This window comes from Plectropomus leopardus, chromosome 10, assembly GCF_026936395.1.
Source record: "Plectropomus leopardus strain MGB_pleo_1.0 chromosome 10, ASM2693639v1, whole genome shotgun sequence".
NCBI classification, from domain to species: domain Eukaryota; kingdom Metazoa; phylum Chordata; class Actinopteri; order Perciformes; family Serranidae; genus Plectropomus; species Plectropomus leopardus.
This window is the reverse complement of record NC_142185.1, coordinates 5,636,285-5,656,541: the sequence shown is the minus strand read 5'-3', so window position 1 is coordinate 5,656,541 and position 20,257 is coordinate 5,636,285. Positions and strand designations below refer to the sequence as shown.

At 38.6% G+C, this 20,257-nt stretch overlaps 1 protein-coding gene across 22 annotated transcripts in view; it reads right to left on the bottom strand.

Moving 5' to 3' along the window:
- LOC121948844 (uncharacterized) overlaps positions 1-20,257 on the bottom strand; it is a 55,881-nt gene that overhangs the window by 6,110 nt on the left and 29,514 nt on the right. For 4 of the 22 annotated variants that reach the window (XM_042494339.2, XM_088082907.1, XM_042494340.2 and 1 more), the window contains 9 exons: positions 19,522-19,572; positions 9,315-9,341; positions 8,639-8,764; positions 6,256-6,327; positions 4,674-4,844; positions 2,729-2,821; positions 2,397-2,489; positions 2,106-2,198; positions 1,680-1,824 (listed from right to left, as the gene is read on the bottom strand). In XM_042494339.2, the coding sequence (XP_042350273.2) occupies positions 1,680-1,824; positions 2,106-2,198; positions 2,397-2,489; positions 2,729-2,821; positions 4,674-4,844; positions 6,256-6,327; positions 8,639-8,764; positions 9,315-9,341; positions 19,522-19,572 (871 nt within the window). Of the gene's footprint in view, positions 1-1,679; positions 1,825-2,105; positions 2,199-2,396; positions 2,490-2,728; positions 2,822-4,673; positions 4,845-6,255; positions 6,328-8,638; positions 8,765-9,314; positions 9,342-10,327; positions 10,466-11,702; positions 11,781-13,115; positions 13,179-13,536; positions 13,582-14,187; positions 14,272-16,117; positions 16,178-16,622; positions 16,680-16,799; positions 16,842-16,920; positions 16,981-19,265; positions 19,302-19,521; positions 19,573-20,257 lie in introns of all 22 variants that reach the window. The other 18 variants (XM_042494326.2, XM_088082903.1, XM_042494332.2 and 15 more) reach the window with 14 other exon arrangements.

Here is a 20,257-nt window from a genome sequence, read left to right as displayed (position 1 = left end):
TGTTTTCTGATCAACAATAGTGACTTTTTTCTTTCATCTTCTTCTCCTGATAGCAGTCAAAATGACTTCCTTATAATACATACATGAGTCATCAGCACCATCTACTGGCCAAAATCTGCTATCATCAGGGAGACAAATCAGTTATTGATGACTGAACTCACAGGAATAAAAACAAAAAGAAAACCAAACAGTAAAATATATCACAGCGTCATACATCTTTTTCAACATAAAAATAAAAACAATAAAACATTCTGTGGTCCAAATTAGATATTAGGATCTATGTTGGAGGTGACGTCTGAATAAGACAGATTCTGATTGGTTGTTAGTATTTCTTCTTCTGTTCATGAAATTGCTCCAAGAGTGATCCAAATGATATCAATCGCCACTTTGGTTTTAGTTAGCGCTGAAGTGTGGACTCCACCATCCACTTGAATTGGAACGATTTTTAAAACTACCTTTTTACAGTTATAGTTATCGTTCTCGGTGTGGGCAGCCCATAATACATATTTGGTGCACAAGTGAGTATTTGCAGGAGTGTAGCTCATTGATCTGTGCTTTGAATAGTTATTGGACAACACTTGTATTCCCCAGGAATGAGCCCCAAAAACCTGCAAATTACTTAACATTTCAGCACTCCTGGTTTCCTTGTCTAAAAATCAACGTTTGTTTTATTAAAGGTTTTTTTGTTAGATGCCTAAAATACAATCTATGGTTAAAACAAGCTTGAGAGACTTTTTATGTTGTCTTGCCGCAGCGGTCACGGGTTCGATTCCAGCTCCCTTTGCTGCATGTCATCCCCTCTATCTCTGAGTTCATGCTATCAATCTGTCTTATCTAATAAAGGCAAAAGTGCCAAAAAATAATCTTTTAAAAAAAAGAAAAGACGTTCATGTTTTGTTCTGACATGAAATATGCAAGTAAATACTAACTCGTGAACTCTGAAACTCAGTTGTAAAAATGGCTGTTGCTAACAAGTAGCTACATGAGAGTAAAGAACATCTTCATGACAAACATGGCTTTACAGCCTTTTTGCGAGAGCATGTGTGAGAGGAATGTTAAAGCATGTGACTGTGGTGTAGTTTGTTCACTGCCTGATGTTCACTTTCTGGCACTGCCTTTAGGCTGAAAAGAAAAAAGAGAAAATAAGAGCCAAAAAGGCTCTCCTGTACTGGAGAGAAAAATAAATAGGAAAGAATAGAAAGGTAGGAAGAAAAGGCAAACAGCGCAACCTTTCTATTCTTCCCTTTCTATTTTTCTCTCCAGTATAGGAGGGCCTGTGACCACTTCAAAAGACTTCTCCACCATGTTTAGATAAGCTGATTCTTTTTTGGCTCTGTTTTTTGTTTTTTTTCTCTCAAGCATTTAACCCACTGAAGTGCACCTTGTTTTACTGCAATTAACTCGACACACAGAGCAAACAAGACTCCATTCATTTCTTTTTTGCATTTTGGCTGAACAAAACAAATAAACATAAGCTTTTTGGTGAAGGAAACAAGTCATCGCTAATTAAAAAAAGAGAAATCAGGCTGACAGACAATACTTTTTTTGTGGGTTCATTGTTGATTTGAGTATTTTCATGGAATTTGTTCACAGTAAAATAAAAAGTTGCCACAGCATTTTGGAACCAAGCTTTCAAACAGCCACGCAGTAAGAGGTTAGTATTCCACAAAATGTTTTACCGAGCATGCTGTTCCCCTCTGGCGGGGAGGCTGGTGAATCCTTAGCTGGGCTAGACGCAGAGTCAGCACTGGGCAAACCATCCACTGGTGCCTCAGCAGCCTCTCCGTTGATGTTTAGATCAGGTCCCAGTACTATTCCATGTTTCTAGACAAAATAAATAAAAAGCCATTAGCTCTGCACAATGTTCAAATAAGCTGCAATCTATGCTTTTCATGTGGTTTTAAAAATGACAGTTGGAAAGACGTACACCTAGAAAATATTTGCACTTGCAATGCCTTGTTACCTTTAATAAACCTAGGAGCTGGTTTCACTTTTTAAGCTTTAGTTATCATAACAACAATATTCAAAACTTTATTTTGGAGATTCAAATTTCTCAAAACTGGACACAGCAGGTTAAAATGTAAATTCACACACTGAGGAGGTACCTTCAGAATGTCTTTCAGCTTCACCACCTCCTCTCTGAGCTCATCTCGCTCAATTCGGATTGCATCTGTGTACTCTTTCTGTCGCTCTAAGGCCTGAGCAGAGCCCCCGAGTGGCAGAGTGCAAAAGGAAGTAAAAAGAAAAGTGCACAAGAGGTGAAAGGAAGTGAAAGTAAAAAGTCGCATTCAGTTTCATGCAAAGTAGACACTGAATTTATGTTGGCAACAGTAAATGCAGAAGGTGATAATGTTGATCAGACACAAAACAACAGGATAAGGGCTCATGGGCCGTACCCCAATCTTTTTATCCTTCCACTCCACCGTCTCCTGCAGGTCAGATATTTCTCTAACAAAACCCTCCTGTTTGATACGCAGCTGACGGATTTCCTAAACAGCAGCAAAAGGATATCAAGTTTGAGATGAAGAAAGAGAAGGCAAAAAGAGAAAAACAGTGCATGCATATACACAGTGTGGGGGGAAAAGAAAGCTGTGAAATGTATCCCAACATGCAGCCTCTAAGTGACAAACTGAGTACAGGTCAGCTGTGTTCTTGTCTTTTTAACCCATCCATTTCTGCACCTGCGCTCTTAGTGACACATATCTCACACCGGGGGACAAATACTCACATTGAGCAGCTCTTCACTTTGTTTTAGCGTCTCTTTCATTTCATTGAACTGGAACTGGAGCACAGTGTGGGCATGTTTCTCTCGCTCGTATTCCTGTGAGGAACAAAAGACAGCTTGACAACAAATAACCTTTATTTTCATTATGAACATCTTTCTCATACACACAAAAACACATGACATCCCAGCCAAAAAGCTTCTCCCATTGCAGTCAGGTATGATGTCTTCATATGTCTGTTACGAAAACTGTCGTGAATTACATTCCCCAGTAGGCAGATCTATAAAACAAATATATTGTATGCTCTTAATACCAAAATTAACTGCTTAGCTGCAAATGTTGTAGTGTTAGAGTCAAAATGAGAAATTAAATTTGTTTTTTGTAAACTAAATCATAATAAGTTTTGCTTTGGTGTAATTACAGCACAATAATATTTATATTTACTGAATTTGTGGAAGTTTTTGTCAAAGCTGAAGAAATTCCATCAAGGTGCTATTAAGGTATCACATTCAAGAGAATGGGGCAGATGCAAGGTTACACTGACCTTGACCTTTGAACACCAAAATGTAATCAGTTCATTGTTGAGTGCAAGTGTATGTTTGTGGTAAAACATTGATTTTCAGCAGGATAGATTACTGCAACAGTCTCTTTGTAGGCCTTTCAAAACAAGCTGTTCAGCTTGTTCAGAATGCTGCTGCGAAGGTCCTGACAAAAACCAGCAAATATGACCACATTACTCCAGTTCTAAAATCCTTACACCAGCTACCTGTCACTCAGAGAATTGATTTTGAAACTCTCTGCTTGTGTATATATCACTATGGCTCAGCGCCAAAATATATCTCTGAAATGCTTGAGACATATGAACCCTCCAGGACCCTCAGGACATCCAGGCCAGGGGCCAGACTACTGAGCGTCCCAAGAGTCAGAACTAAACACGGTGAAGCAGTTCTTTGTTATCATGCAGCACAAAACTTGAAATGACCTTCCACATGATGTCAGACAAGCCGCGACTCTGACCACTTTTAGGTCAAAGCTAAAAACGTTTCTTTTTTTAAACTGCTTACCCCACCAACTAATGACTGCAAACTTATTTTAAACTTCATTTTAAATCTTTTTAAATTATCCTTTTATCTTTGCATCGCTTGTCTGGACTTTTGCCATTTTTAAATAATGATTTTTATCCTAATGATATTTACTTTTTTAAAAAAATCATTTGGTAATTAAATTTACCTTTTAGATTATATCTCTGCCCTTAATGTAATTCTGTTTCCGTTATTATTCTATTAACTTTTATTGCTCTGTAAAGTACTTTGAATTGTCCGGTTGTATGAAATGTGCTATAAAGCTGTCTTGCCTTGCCTCAATTTGAAGAAATTCCCTCTGGATGTTTATAATCTATCATATTAAAAAGAATGAGTAACATGTGGGCACAGTGACCTTGACCTTGGACCACCAAAATCTACTTTTTATTTAATAGTTTTAAGAGAAATAGACAGAAAAGACATACACAATATGCAGCTTAAGCATGACTTAGCTTGCATATATTATGTATTGAAAAATAGTTTCACACAAGCATAGGTATACACCTCTGGTAATTTATCCGCATCATTCCATTATTTGTGGTGGAGTTGGTTTCAGCTGTTTTTTGTTGTTGTAGTTAATCAGTCAATTTGCTCAAGCTTCAAGGGTTTAAATACTCCATAAATATAGAAAAGTAATGTCTTAAAAGTTTTCAGTGGGCTAAGTAAGTATCAGGTCTCTGTATGATTGTTTTCATTTCAATGGCTGTGTGAACAGCAGAGCATCACGCTCTGGGTCCTGCATAAAGATGGCTGAGATGTTGTGGAAACCAGCTTACATGAAAAAATGACTGCAAACCTTCATGCTAGCAAAGAGCGAAGTAAAACAAATAATATATGGCCTGACTCTAAAATTGTCTGCCTGCCTTACCTTGACTTTCTCCTCAAATCCCCGACGAGACTCAGCCAGCAGCTCCTCCAGCTCCATGAGTGAGTCCTTGAGCGTGTCCACCTGGTACATCAGGTTGTTTTTCTCGTTATCCAGCTGGGCGTTGGACACCATGGCCTTACGATACTTCTCCTCCACTTCTACTAATGCATCCTGATGTCGGGACATAAGGAGAAGAATAAAATAAGTGCTGGCTCAGATATAAAATGGCCTCAAAACTGTAGATTCAAACTTTCTATCCAACAGAGCAGGTACACTATGTTTGGAGTAACAGGTGAATGCAGCTGGCAAAGAGTCCAGACAATGCAAGAAGGTATATGATGCCAGTTTGTCTACCAGTAACTCAAAACTGTAAGCTGCTGAGTGGAAATTTAAGTCAAGAAGTGCAAGCTAACACACACACACGCACACACACACACGAATGCAACATGCAGATGCAACTTTGCAGTTAGATCAACAGTTAGCAAAAGATAGAAAACATCTGCCCACAGCAAAATAAATGAGAAATAATGCCTTTCATATTTACATACTTGAGCCTTAGAGAAGAACTGGAGTTTTACTACTGTCAATGTGTCTGGGACACATTTTTCCTAAAATACTCCATGAATATTTCTTTATTTGAATTTCTATTCAAAGGCCTTTAGAGTTATCACATTGTTCAGTGTTTTTATTTATTTATTTACTGAGGAAAAGGTCTCGTAAGATAAGACATTTCTGGACTGGGGGGACTTTTTTCAGAATTCCGAAAACCGCTCTTTTGTTTGTGTTCACACTGTAAGAAGTAGGAATGATGGCAGTCCTATTTTAAAGTAGATACCCTCCCAGGACAAGAGGTACCACGTAAGTGGTGAATTATCCAGACATAAGTTTACTGAGTGAACACAGTCACTGCAACACAGGCAAATCTCATTTTTTAAAAACCAGTTAGCCGTGTAAACAGCAGACCGCACAAAATGCAAACAATGGTTTGTTTTAAACCCAGAATTTCAACCACCAAATTCCAGTTAGTTCACTCTTGAGTCCCGAAGCAGGTTTGTACCAAATCTGAGAACACTCCCTTAAGGCCTTCCAGAGATATTGCTTTATGAGAATGAGACGGATGCAAGGTCACAGTGACCCTGACCACCAAAATCTAAATCACTTCATTACTGAGACCGAGTGAACATCTGTACAACATGTGATTATGACTTTTCAAGTGAGAGTAACATTGCTTTACCAAATGCTGTCCTACTTACATTATGTCACTTCAGTAGTCCTATTAATGGTGCAAATGTAAACAGAGAAAAAGCTCTAAAAGTATGTAGCTCTAAGGGGATCTCCACCTAAGGCAGCTCCTCTCAGGAGTCCCCAGAACTGTTTGGTCTGACAACACCTATAGAAACCCAACTATTTGCTGTGCCTTTTGGGTAATAACAACAGAGAGCTGGTCACACATATTACTGCATTTTTGACCCACTTAAGTATTATCACCAAGTCTAAAATAACCACAGAAAGTTAGAGACACCAAACTTATTAGTTCATAGTGAGTCTAAAGGTAGGCATTCTGCGGGTCTCAGGCTTATACCTTCACTTCTTTTAGGTTCTGTGTGTACTTGGTTTCCACATCTTGAATCTGATCCTTCAGTTCGTGAATCTCCTGGTGAAGAGTGCGGCAGCGGTGAGCAGAGAAGCGCAGTGTGACAGCATCAGAAGAAGTGAAGCACAAAGTTTGGTGATAATGACAACAGAAGCACAAGTGTTTGCAGAGAGAATGAAAACAGCATGACAGCACTGAACTTAACAGAAGAACAAAGAGTAGATCAAAGCTGTTAATTCGCCATATCTGTCCGTTGCAAATAGTCCTTTCTGTATTATATGTAACTTTTCAGAGGACAAGATTAAGATCCAGTTTATGCTTTCATGAAGCATGACTCTTCTACACTGGATTTGGCACCATGTAAGTACGGACATTTCTGCTCTAAGAGAATACAGCAGAAATATTTCTGTTATTAAAATAGGTTTTTATATCTGAGAAGCAGTGTTAAGATTTAGTTTGTACACATATTCAATATATACGAACACGCTTCCACAAGTCTGGACTGAATCATCTTGTACACTGGTCAAAACAGTATATGTGAAAGAGGGTTAACCAAAAATGTCTCCATGACAAAGAATTGAAGATCCCAAAATATTAAGAGATTTAAGAGATAACAAAATTTTCTAAATGTTTTAAATTCTCAACGGGTCAATAATTATGGGTAAAATAACAATCAATTTTGCGCAATTAAGTAATGAATAATTATTGATGAAGCTGAAACTGTGATCTCAATTAAATGACTGACAAATGTCTGCAGCCATGTTCAGTTTTGAAGTAAATGTTTCATATAATACACACATTAAAAGTATGACATTTACACTTGTAAACATCATCTGGCTCAAATTTTTATTTTCTGAGTGATTGTCTTCATAAACTCTAGTTTTAAAAATGATTTAGTCTAGCAGCTTGGTCAGTGGCCCTGCACTTCCAGCTGTGGTGCTCTAGGTAGCCCTCTAGTGTCAGTTTTGGATGCTCGGGGACAGTGCATTAATGTCTGCGCTCTGCTGCAAAGATGGTCTTTTCATAAAACTAGGTAGTCCATGCTGTAGAACATGCAAGTACTTTTAAAGCTGGTGTCACCTGAACAGAGGAAAAGGACTGCGGCATTCGCTCTTGCTCAAGAGGTAGAAAACCTACAACTGACAGACTGCACTGTGCTACAATAATAATAATCGCTGTATGTAGGTGACGTAATGCAAACTCATCCGCTTGACACAGCTGGAGTTTGAGTTTCAGCAAGGGGGGGTCTCTCTTGATCCACTTCTATACTCTTTGTGTCCCTGGTGGCAGCATGTGTGATGCATACAAAAGTATGCCTTTGGGTCCAGCAAGAGCCCAAAAGCCATCAAAATGCCAACAACTAAGAGGTTTTGCATCATCCAGCAGAGTTAACCTCAGTTCATTTACACATACTACTTAGTGTTATGATACAAACTAGTTGAAAATCAATGCATTATGCCTTTAACCCTTTGAAACCTGGAGCAATGTCACTTTTCTTGTACTGCTTTCAGACACCGTTCACAATAACAATAACTATACAATAACTGACAACAATGTTTAACCCTTTGAATCCTGAGCAAATTCAGGCAGTGTCTTTCAAAAACATGGGAAAAAGACAATGAGCAATTTGGTACTAAATTTTTCATTGAGGACATTATTTTAAAAAAGCTGGGGAAAAATGTCTGAGTAAAAAAAAAAACAGCAAGGGAAGAACTACATTTCTAATTATTATAATTACACATTTATTAAATTATGGTTGACAATTGATAAGTTTTTAAAAGTGATCTCTTTGCTTTTTTTTTTAAACTTTGTTGTTTCTGACGTATTATCATACAAGTCATTTCTTCTTCTGTTGCTCAATGACTTCTTCCCATGTTTTTGAAAGAAATCAAGCCAATTTGAAAGAAACCTGAGCCAAATTGCACAGGTTCCAAAATAAATGTCTGTGGGTTGTGGTGTAGGATAAAATAACTACATTTATCACATAACTTCAGGTACATGGGATAATGCGTATGTTGAGTGACATATGTGACGTCATACAGGTGTCAAGTGATGTTTACTAAATTTTTATTTTGAAAAAAACAAACCTGTGCTTGACCCATCTGCCTCCCTCCCACCCTGCACGGACTCACTCTTTATACTACGTCACTGCTGCGGATGGCTTTAAACTGTTAGTGGACAGCCTGGAGCGTCTTAGACACATGTGAAAATGCTGACTTGTGCGTTGGTATCACACTCCTACAGCCGCTGACCAGGCTGCCTAAATGACTCCCTGGGGTTGATAACAGGATGGTATGATACCTAACGAAAACCACATTCCAAAAGGAAACGTCCTCTCTGTCTGTAGGAAGCGACATCTCCTCAACATTACCTTGATTTCTCGTATAGACGTCTCTGCATCTACAGTTAGAGCAGTTTCGCCACTTCCTCTCCGTGAGGAAGTCCCGCCTAAGGACGTAAGGGTCGCTGCTGTTAAGGCAGAAGCTGCCCGAGATCCCTGAGGAAGAAGAACAGTATACTTCAAAAATGTTTTCTGGTACTCTTTAGCACAAAAAAAGCATGTTACAACACACACACACTCGTTATTTAATAGCTGTTGTCACTTTAACCCTTTGAAACCTGGATCAACATCACTTTTCTTGTGCTTCATTCAGACACCTTTCACGAGTATTTAAACCATCAGAGGTTTAAATCTGAGCAAAATGGTTGGGTTTCTTTAGAAAACATGGGAAGGCCAACGTTGCAAGTAATATCCTGCAAATTGCATGAAATTAGCAGATTTTGGAAATTATTTAAAAATAAGGAAAAATTCCAGTAAACGCTATTTACAATGATTAATTATACACTGGAATTATGTGAAAGAATTATTATTATTTTTCAAACATTTTTGACACATAATTTCCATTTTTGTTTTTTTCAAGTTCTTCTCAAGCTGCTCCTTGCCTTCCTCCTGTTTTTGAAAGAAATTAGGCTCATTTGCTCAGGTTTCAAAGGGTTAAGCATCTCGAATGACTAAATGACTGCATTTGTTGGTATGATGTACTCACCTTCTCAAGATAATCTCTGTCCTCCACCTGTTGAGACAAAATAAAAACAGTCAAAGCAAGCAGAGGGTGATGTCCAGGCCACAGGGCCCAGGAGACGAACTAAGGAAGGAAAGAAGAAAGTCCACAACAGGCTGCTCAGCAGAGACCGGATTTACTTCACATCTCTGAATAAATTGCCACAGAAACCAAATAATACTTATTCCAATCTGCTCTCTGCTCATGAACATACTACACAAAACTTTGCAAATAATTAGTAGGGGAGGTGTCAAGACTCCAGAAAATAACCCTATGAAACCTGGAGCAACAGCTCTTTTCTTCTTTAGCATTTAGACGCCTTTCACAAGTTTTTAAACCTTTGAACCATGAGCAAATTGGTGAAATTTCTTTCAAAAACATGGGAAAAAAGTTAATGAGCAACTTGGTAATAAATGTTTTACAAAACTGTAGAATTATATAGAAAAACGGTATGGAAAAAAGTAAAAAAAAAAAGAAGAAGAAAAAATCTAGGGAAAAAAATCATCATAATGACATATTTATTTAAAATCTCAAAAACCTTTCAAGGTCACTTTCTTTTATTTATTTAATATTTAATATTACTTACTGTAGTTTTCAGGTAATTTCTTTTTGTAATTTAAGCTAATTTCTTGCAAAAGTTTGGGTCATTTCTCTTTCATGGCTCAAATCAGGCCAGTTTGCTCAGATTTCAAAGGGTTAAAATAAACACAAATTAACAGGCAAAAAAATATGAGTCTGATACGGTATTCGCTTCAACAACAGACCTTGTGTTAAAACAACGCTTCAAACAACAGGCCATCTTTAGTTTTCACTTCCTGCCACACACACAAAGACCTCCTGCCACAAGACAGACTGGTCTCCACAGTGAGCCAACACACAGATTAACCTCTGACACAAACACAGCACACAAAACAATCAGCCCTGCTTGTCGGCTAAAGTGCACACAAAGGAAGCACAAGTGGCACAAAAAAAACAACCAGGCAAGGAACTCAGCTCACATCACAGCCGCGGCCTCCTGCGGGTGCAAAGCGACTCACGTCTGAAAAGTCAGGAATAGTAACATCGTCCAGGTCTCGGGGGAGGCCGCTGCTGCTGGCTGTGCTCCTCAAAAAACTGGCAACAGAGCCGCAGTTGTCCTACACCGGCCACCAGGGGGCGAAACACAACAACAAAGAGGCCAGACGCAGCTGGTCAACACTTACTAAAATAAGCCATTATACATCATTACATGCACCTGAAAGAAACCTAGAAAACTTACATAAATTGCTTATTTTTATGTCAGAAGATGAGAAACACGAGGAAATTTAATTTTGAGCACCAGTTTGCTTGGACTGCATCACAGCAGATGTGTATATCAGTGATCGGTGTCAAACTGTGGAATTTATTTTACTAAATTGGTGTTGTAAAAATATTTTTTTGTTTCAAAAGATGTATAGAGACAAAATAATTAGACTATAAGAGGCTATCGTGCTATATCTGTCCCCTTAAGAGTGGTATATGGCTCTTGATTTTTCTATGTATTTTTTTCTCTCTCTTATTACAAACGTTTATTTATTTATTCAATGTTTAAAAGGGACATAGCATATAAATGAACATCAGTAAAAGCTAGTTAACAGTTATATTTAAGAAACAGCATTTGACAGACCATCTACTTCTTTTGTGTACACATGTTTTGAGAAATGGGCAGATAATGTATCTAGTTTGTCAGTCATGGTGACTCCTGAGTCAAAAATACAAGATATAACCAAGTACAAGGTTCATTCTGATAAAGCAGACTGGTCCTTCAGCTGGTAGAAAATAAATCAGTGGATATCTAAGTCCAAAAAGAATATTTTGGCACAGTTATTATTTTTTTTTTAAATTCCACCCTCAACTTAAACTGACTGTTGCCACAGCCTTGTGACAGATGGTGGCAGTGAACCGGACTGATGAGCACACACTCAGCATACTCACATTTCAGAGTTATATTTCAGGCATTCATGTGATTTTCTGAACCTGCCTGACCAGCAGAGAGTTCAGCGCCATAGTACATGGCTCGCAAACATTACAAATAAAACACTGACATCATGTAACAACTGTGCTGTATACAGGTCCACCAGGAAATACCTGCTTGCATTCTGCACACAGAACAAATACAATTTTTTCCAAATTCTGCAAACTGTGCCAAGTCTGAGTCACCATAACATCCAGGTTGAACAAGTCTATAATGATTACAAATCCTCAAACAATGAATCATAAACCAAATGTTGTAGTGTCAAGTGCATAATGGCTGTCAAAGACCTGTGCTGTGTTTATAAAGCGTCATGTATAAGTGGGCTGACTCAGTTTAAACCCTGGGGTTGGTAGCAGGGTGTCTGGGGAGTGAAGGCTCACCACTGGGCTGGCGCGGGCTGAACTGGCCCTGGAGGAGGCTCTGGAGCCGGAGCTGCGATAACTAGTGTACTCTAAAGGCTGCAGAGAAAACACAACTTTACGCTTCTGTCTGCACATGGAGGCAACAAGCATGCACATAATCTAACTAATGGTGCAAGCACATGCTGGAGAGGACTGATAAGCACATCACCATCAACTCAATGCAGAAGTATATCCCATTTTAATAACTCATGAAAATTCAACTTTGTTTCGAATTAGAATTATTATACAATTGCATAAAAATCCAAAATTATTACCATCAGGGTTTCCCGTAAAATTCATTTATGTGTGGCGGCCCGCTACGACTATAAAATCTGCTGCCACAAATAGATTTTCTATTTTTGGAGTTGGATCGTTCATAAGGAGTGCTGTTTGAAATATATACACCGTTCAATTATTGATTGCATCACACTCTGGGACCACATAGCGTACTCTGGGCACAGGCAGAGCAGCAGAATGTCAGGTACATTAAAAATGAAACTTAACCATTTGTTCTGCAGAATCTAAAAGTTTGCATTCACTTCTAGCAGGGGCTCCTCTCATTCATCAATCTAATCCGACCATCTCTGATTGGATCAATTTATCAATCATTCGGGATAAATAGGAAGGAAATCTAGGCACTCGAAAAATGTGAAAAATATGAAAAACGTGGAAGACAAGGAATTACATTGAAAAGCCTTTATTATAGAGGCCAAATCATAAAAAAGCCAATATGTTTCAACCACTACCAGTCTTTGTCAGGGCTTTGAAAATAAAGACTGGAAGTGGTTGAAATATGTTGGCTTTTTAAAAAATGATTTAGCTACTATAATTAAGGCTTTTTAATTAATTTTCCCCCCCCCTTTTTTTTTTTTTTTTGGAGTGTAAGGTTTTCCTTCCTGTTTATTTCCGTTTTCCAGGAGCACCCGCCACAACTATTTGAGCCATGTTTAATCAAAGCCTACAGAGCAACCAGCCACCAACCATCCATCCTGCAAGTCACAAACTGTTGCTGAGGAAAAAATAACATTATGGAGAAATCCCCCTGCATTGCATTCGCAGACATGCAAATACGTCAGGTTTTAGAGAGGGGACGGAGAATGATACAACGGGACACACATGCATAACCTCTCCCCTCTCCACCCTCACATGCATTCTAATTCTGTGAAAACACTGCCCATGCATTCGCAAAAGTAGTCAAAATATGGTCTTGTTGTGAGAATAAAACTAAAGCAAAATCCACTCGTGACCTATTCCATTATTTCACACTAGATTCACACTAATTTTGAAATTATTTGCACTCTTCTCATAACTGTTAGTTTTATTGATCCAGAACACAAACCACCTCTCACACTTTCCACTTTCAACAAGGCTGCAGTTCCAAGAAAATCTTACAATAGAGCTGGAGCTGGTGACTCGCCGTGACCCGCTGCAGAGACTGTCTTCATATAAGGAGCTCTGCACAATGTGACATGTCACACAAACACATACAGTGTAAGTAAGAGGTATGCTCATGCCTCAGCAGCGTGAACCATGACGTTTTTGTGTTATTATTACATGTTTTTCTACAGCACGCCCTGCCGTTAGTGCCTGATATGTGGCTCCAGTCAGAACTGAAAAGTACAGTGACTGATGTCAGTGCTCGGTGACATTAAAAAGTGATCAAGCTTTTCACTTCAGGCCCTAAACTTTATCATCATCCTTTACAAGACAAGCAAGTTTCAAGTGTTATTGAGAAGGCTGGTGTGTGATGTAGTTTTACACTGCGTGGAAGTACAGTGGGTTAAAAAATAAGCTGAAAATAATTGGAACCAACCCTACGATGGAGCTGCTGGGTGATGTGACTGAGTGACCTGCAGAACTGAAACACAGGAAGTCACAAGCTTACCAAGGTAGCAGCTTGGAACAGTTTGTGAAAAAAACTTGATTTATTCTTGTAGAAAAAAAAATTCTCTTGTCCCTCCCCACAAAGAGGCAGAAGTGCATTGTGGTCAGAGTTAGTACAGCTTGCAGCAAGTAGATAAGACTTCAGTGCCACTGAGAATGACATTTAAGAATGATTTCACTATGACCAAAATCGGAGGGGAATGGAAAAAAAAACAACTTCTTAGGTTTAGGGAGAGTTTTTGCCCAAATGTTTGCTGAAATCTAAAACATGACTCCTGGGTGACAGCAATGCAAGTGCTATTCTGTTAATTTCTCTCTCTCTCTTTTTTTTAAGTTACTTATTATTTTAAGTTGTCAGAAAAAAGATTAATAAAATCATACCTTTTAAGAAAAATTAAAATCAATTTAAGTCATTATAAGACACATTAAGGTCTTATTTTTAGTTTGATTAATTAAATGCCTTTTAAGACTTGTTAAGGATCCTCAGGAACCCTGGTTGCAGCTATAAAGCAATGACAAAAATTGTTTTCCTGCAGGTGTTTACAGTATGCGTCTGTCTGTCATTCTTCTGTGTACAGACCTGGTAACCATTGAAAGTTGAACCTGGGTTTCTGGAGGAGGACAGACCATTGAAGCTGTACAAGTCAGAGGAAGCGTATGAGGCCTGAAATGAGGAAAGAGGGGAAAAAGGAGCAAGAGTAACGAGCCAAGAGAAGGAGGGAGATAGAAATGAGGAAAAAAGGAAAGATCATCTTATAAAAGTTGCCCAACTCTTCATACTAAGAATAACCGACATCTGTAAACAATGTATCCAAAGTATGCAATTAAACAGGGGCAAGTGAAGATCACTGTTGTATAAAAGTCTAGCAGGTCACAAACCCACACATGCACAAACCTATTAAACTTTCATTTTAAGCTGCAGCCAAGCATTTACACTTGTGGTTTTTAACCCATTGTGTCTAATTGACTAATAGAGACAAAAGATTTATACCAGTCGAATCAGATTTGGCTGTTCAATATGAATATTCAACAATTAGCTTTGTTTTTTCCACATAAAGTTTTTAAGTTGAACAGGGCTCAGCAGGACATCCAGTCTGCCAGTAGAGTTCACGTAAAATTTTAAACAAGCTAACAGCGCCAAAGACCGGTTGTTAATGTGCGCAACATTTTTTGCTGGCACTAGATATTATAAAAAAAGCAAGAGACTGTATTGTATTAAGTTGCGGTGAACTGTAAATTCACCTCTTCTCAGTATAAGGTCTCTCCTCCTCTGTGTCACTACCTGCATGTCTGCAACTCTCTGTACCAAAGATTAACGTGAAATAAAAGAGCCCTCACTCTGCAGCAAAATCTGAGGACCCAAACACCCCCAGATGTAAACTGCACAGAAAAAGAAACTGCTTAAATTACAGCAACCTCAGTCGACTGAGGGTTTCCGTATGATGATTTGAATCTCCGACTTCCCAGGGGCAGTCCTACAATTTACTTCTACTAAAAGCGCCTCTTTGCCAATGACAAGCTCAATTTGCTAAGTGTTATTATAAGTGTGACGACATTATGGACAAGACCCTACAGAGAAATGAACTCTACTTTTCACTAATCATTTCTGTTTATTAGTGAGTGTATGTGTGTGTGTAAGCAAAATGAGAAGTCTTGCTCTGAAATCTCACTGTCTTTTCTACACTGTCAAAATAAGATATACTCAGCCATGACACTGAAAATCTTTTAAATAAGACTAAGCTACACATTGTTTACTTCAACACAACAAACTCTTCCTGGCACTCCTTTCTCAAATTCTCACCGACTTTTCTACCGTTGTCTTTCCTGTAACTAATCACAGTGAGACACAATAACAAATCGACCAGAGAAAGGTTGTTATCAGACACTTAGAATAACAATCTGAGCCTGTCAGTGGCAAAAACAAGCACTTTTAATGCACGTAAATGGAAAGTGCACAAGGGATTACATTGTAGCCTGTTTTGCTCAATAATGCACCAATTTAAGAAATTAGAGTCTCCATTAATCACTTAAAAATAGTCCATGCTGAAAAATACCAAAGTTTCCCTTTAATGGGCCATTCTCAGGAAGAGTTTAATGATGTATCTCTGGAAGTCAGAGGTTGAGTGTTGCTTGTTTTTAACACAGAGAACAGACGGGCAAACATCATGCTTGCTAAATGGCTGAAGAGACAAAGAAAAGATTGTTGCAACCCAGAAGTCAACACAGACTTAAATCAAAACATGCCAAAGTACCGACTCCACTGTGACGAGACATCTCAGGGAAATAGAGCACAAATACTCCACAACAATAAGGAAGTCTAATAGGAGCAAAAGTACACACACCTACATACAGTATATTGTTCAGAACACCACAGGAGGGTAGTGAGCAGATGATTACACAATTTATTCTGTTAATGAACACAACTTCAGACAATAAGAGAAAGCGTGCACCAAAAGTGATTAGTGGTGTGAGAAAAACTCCTGTACAGTCTCCAGTACAGTGCCACCCACCGGCTGCAGGTCTAATCTGGATGCACGAGACCCCCGGGGGTCTTCACTTAGTCTGGAGCTCTGAGGGTTGGGGAGCACAGGTGACAATATCAAACACCTCAAAAACTGCAGCTGACAGCACACAGCTCTGTTTCAGCATCACCAAGGCTCAACTTACTGACACATCACCATGCTGTTACAATATAATCAAACATAGCTGTTGTCTTGGAAACTTGTCCTTCATGGAAGTAGGTTAAAAATATGTCAGAGGTAGAAATAATAAGGTAAAATCACAGAAGCTGGTTATCAAGCCAAGTAGTATTAGTACAAATCTCCAGGGGTCGTATAAATAAAATGTTAGCAAAGTTTCACTCTGCTAATCCAATACATGCACAATAGTGTCAACAGAACAAGAACCCAGCAACACAATGCAACCGCCTCTGGTTAATCACACCAAATATCTGACATTTTGGTCAATAACTGCACAGCTTTTCAGCAATGAGGATTTGAGGGGGCCAACACGCACCGTTAGGTCTAGCCTGGAGGAGCGAGACACTCGACTTTCATCACTGAGTCTTGAACTCTGACAGCATGACAAAGAGAAGGCTCATGAGTGACAGGTCATCTAGAGATTTGCAAACACACCCTTATTCTGCAAGCAGAGCAAACGTCTGCACAGTCAGTTCAACACACAGCTACTAACCCGGCTGGATATGACACTGTAGTCATCATCGTAGCCATTCCTCTGAGGAGAAAGAACACGAGTGAGATAAACTGAAGCGTTTTCTGTGGGGGCCACTTGTGCATTTACAGGTTTTACATACATCTTTGTCTTTGTGCTTATGCTTCTTCTTTTTCTTTGACTTCTTAAGTGACGAGGAGTCCTTAGAGCGAGAGAAAGAGAGGGAGCGAGAACAGTAAAGGGTGACAGCACTTAATCTGGATAATTCCCTTTCTCACCCAAAATACATTCATTGTTTGCACAGCACACATAAATAAAAATATGTAGATCATGGTACACTCAGTAACAACATTGTTATAACTGTTACGCTTCATAATAAAAATCCAAGCAACACATGACATATATGGGCCCTTTCCACTGGCCAGACAGGTGAAAAGCATATAAAAAGTTAATTGACTAAATAAAGTCGACAGACTCACTGAGCCCAATCTCGCAGGTGTAGTACGCCCGGGAGAATGATTAGAATGAAGAATTTTTCCACATTACACAGCATAGCTAAAATGGCACTTAGTATTTTGAGACATAATACCAGAACCTAAAATAGCGTGGCCTGTGTTTTGCTTGGAGCATGGCGGCTCTAACAGTTCTGTTAGTTGAAATCAAATCAGACTCAATCCAAAGCAGCGAAGGTTCCTTCACAACAGCAGACCGAAGATGATTGTTTAAAGGATCACTGTACATTTTATTTAAAGCATCACATGAAATGGCTCCCCTGTTGGCAGAAAAAAATGTTGGCATCCTATTCTGCAAACCACAGATATACTTTACATGTGCACGCTGTTATGTAGTGGTTAGGTTAAAATGATATGTTTCGACTACGCTGTGGATATTGTGTGTTTTATTTTGTGCCACTATCTCATCAGGAAAAACAGCAATGTCTCCGTATAGAAAAAAATGCTTTTTGTGGCTCTATCCCAGCTGGGCTGCTGCAAAACACCCATGTTTGGGGCCTAAAAAGCAGATGGAAGCAATGACTCACTAAACTGGTTTTGTTGTTCGTTGGCCTTAAATAGTGGTCCGCAGCTTGGCAGGAGTCTCACCTACGTGCTATGCCATCCACTATGTCCTCCAGCTCCCCATGGCAAAGTCAGCTCAAATACTACGTCACTTTAGAAACACTGATAAGATACATTTAAAACAAATCTAATGCATTCATGGTGTGCAGAAATATTTTCTTCTGGCCACTGGGCTAGAAACTGAGCTGAAGTTTCTCCACTTTCATATGTTGTTTCCACAGTCATAAATGATCCACTACAGTTACAAACCACAAATTCATATAAGTTACAGTTACAGTACATATACCGTTTCATCTTCTGGGCTGGGCTGGGTATTGTTTGAATATTTTTGAGAAAATATAGTGTTTGAAAAAGCAATACCATTATCAGTTGGGCACTTCATTCAGTACCCATGATGTTAATGACGTGGCGTGTCATTGGTGCTCACGGCTTCAATAAAATGAACTGAACAACTTAACTGAGAAGAATTTACCCTAGCCTTCAACATGTGTAACATGTCCACATTTATGAAAGTTTATTTTTATATGTGCAACCTAAGCTGCTAACTCACATGAGTAACATTAGCCAACAGCCTGGTGATCTTTAACCCTCCTCTTATGTTGCAGGTCAAACTGACCCATTTAAAAGTTAATAAATATTGGAAAAATATTTTTGATAATTAAGCATGAAACCTTTTCTTCTGGGTTTAATACTGCAATGAACATCTACATGAAAAATTACAAATATAATGTGTTTGAATTTAAAGGATCACTTTGTCACCTAACAGAAGATAAGTTGTTGGAAATAATCAAACATTCCCCGATAACAGAAACTATTTCAAAATTGTTGAAAAAAACCCAACCCAAAACAAAAGTGGTGAATGTTTAATTTTTGTCTGTGTACAAAAAAAAACTTGTTAAATCAAGCCAAAGATCAATTAAATTGATATCTATTGAGCTAAGGATAATGTTTATGGAGAAAAATCTATTTTTTAAACACTTTCAGATGGTTAGACATGCAGCGCGTCAGTCTGACTAGGGGATGTTGTTTTTGTTGATTAAAGTTGTACATAACAGGAGGGTTAGGAGGTTTTATAATAAACATGAAAACTGCTTTGAAAAAATGCTTTCCTGTGTCTATTTAAGACCTGTGTGCAGTTGCAAATTCACCAGACCCAGGGCACAAAAAAGGATTGAATGCAGGTCTTTTCTGACTGGGGGCGTTTTGATCATATTTGGTACTGGGTTATTTCAGTCAATAATAAAGTATAAACTGAAATGTAACTGATCCTTCTTGGTAAAAACCACGTCCCGTTTCATCACAAACGAAATTCACTGCAAGCTTTGAGGTCTTTGAACCAGCTGTTAGTCAAACAATGACTGTCACACAACACGTTTCTAGTAGCGTGTCCCTCGAAAATATCGACCCTTACCCCTCCACCATAAGCCCCGACTGCATCAAGATCCGACTGTGTGAAAGACACAACAATATCACTAACAGCAGGTGCCACCACACTGACAGCACCTTGATAAGCTACCGAGGACAGACTCACTGCCTTCACATCACAAAAGGTTCTACAGCAAGAGGTCTGTCTTGGTGAATCATAAAGCAAAAAAAAGTATTTGATGACCTTTGAAAGAGAAAAATGAGGTGTAGAGACAGTCTTGTGCAGTTTGTGTGATACTGACCCTGACACTGCCCCGGCTTCCCACTGACATCCGCTCATCATCGTCTGACAGCTGTGTGAGAGAGCGAGAGATTGAAATGGATGATTAGGGTTTGGAAAATGCTCACATTGTGATTTACGTCAACAAAGACACTCCACAGAGGATTGTGACAGGATGTAATCCTGCTGCAGTGATATGTAGTTCAATTAACAATGTGTCCATTTGTTTTTTATTAAGGCAAGGAAAAAAAGTTGTATACAGAAACTCATTTGTTCAAAACCAAAGAAAAGGAAAAACCAAAGAAAACAGGAAACATAACACCTCAAGCTTGGTATGATTTACTTCAGGTGTGATACAGCTCATTCTCAAATATGTCTGATCTGTTTGTTTAGCTAGCTGGAGCTGGTATCTTTTAAAAAATAAAAGCCTGGTAAAAAATATTTGGGGGTAAGGATGGAATTACCTGCACTACGTACCTGTGCATTGTTCAGCATAGTGAGCTTTTTTTTGTATTCAATATACACATACATATTCATTTCTTTTGGCCTGCATTATTTTGCAGAAATCTATTGACCTGAGGACAACATTAGATACTGGGCTATCATTTTTAAACCTCAGCAAAATCATTTGATTTCTTTCAAAAACATGGGGGAAGGCAATGAGCAACTTAATAAAGTATGACCCAAAAGTTAGTGACAAATTAGTAAAAAGTTACAAGAAAATTACCTAAAAAAAAAGCAAAAAAAGTAAACAAAAA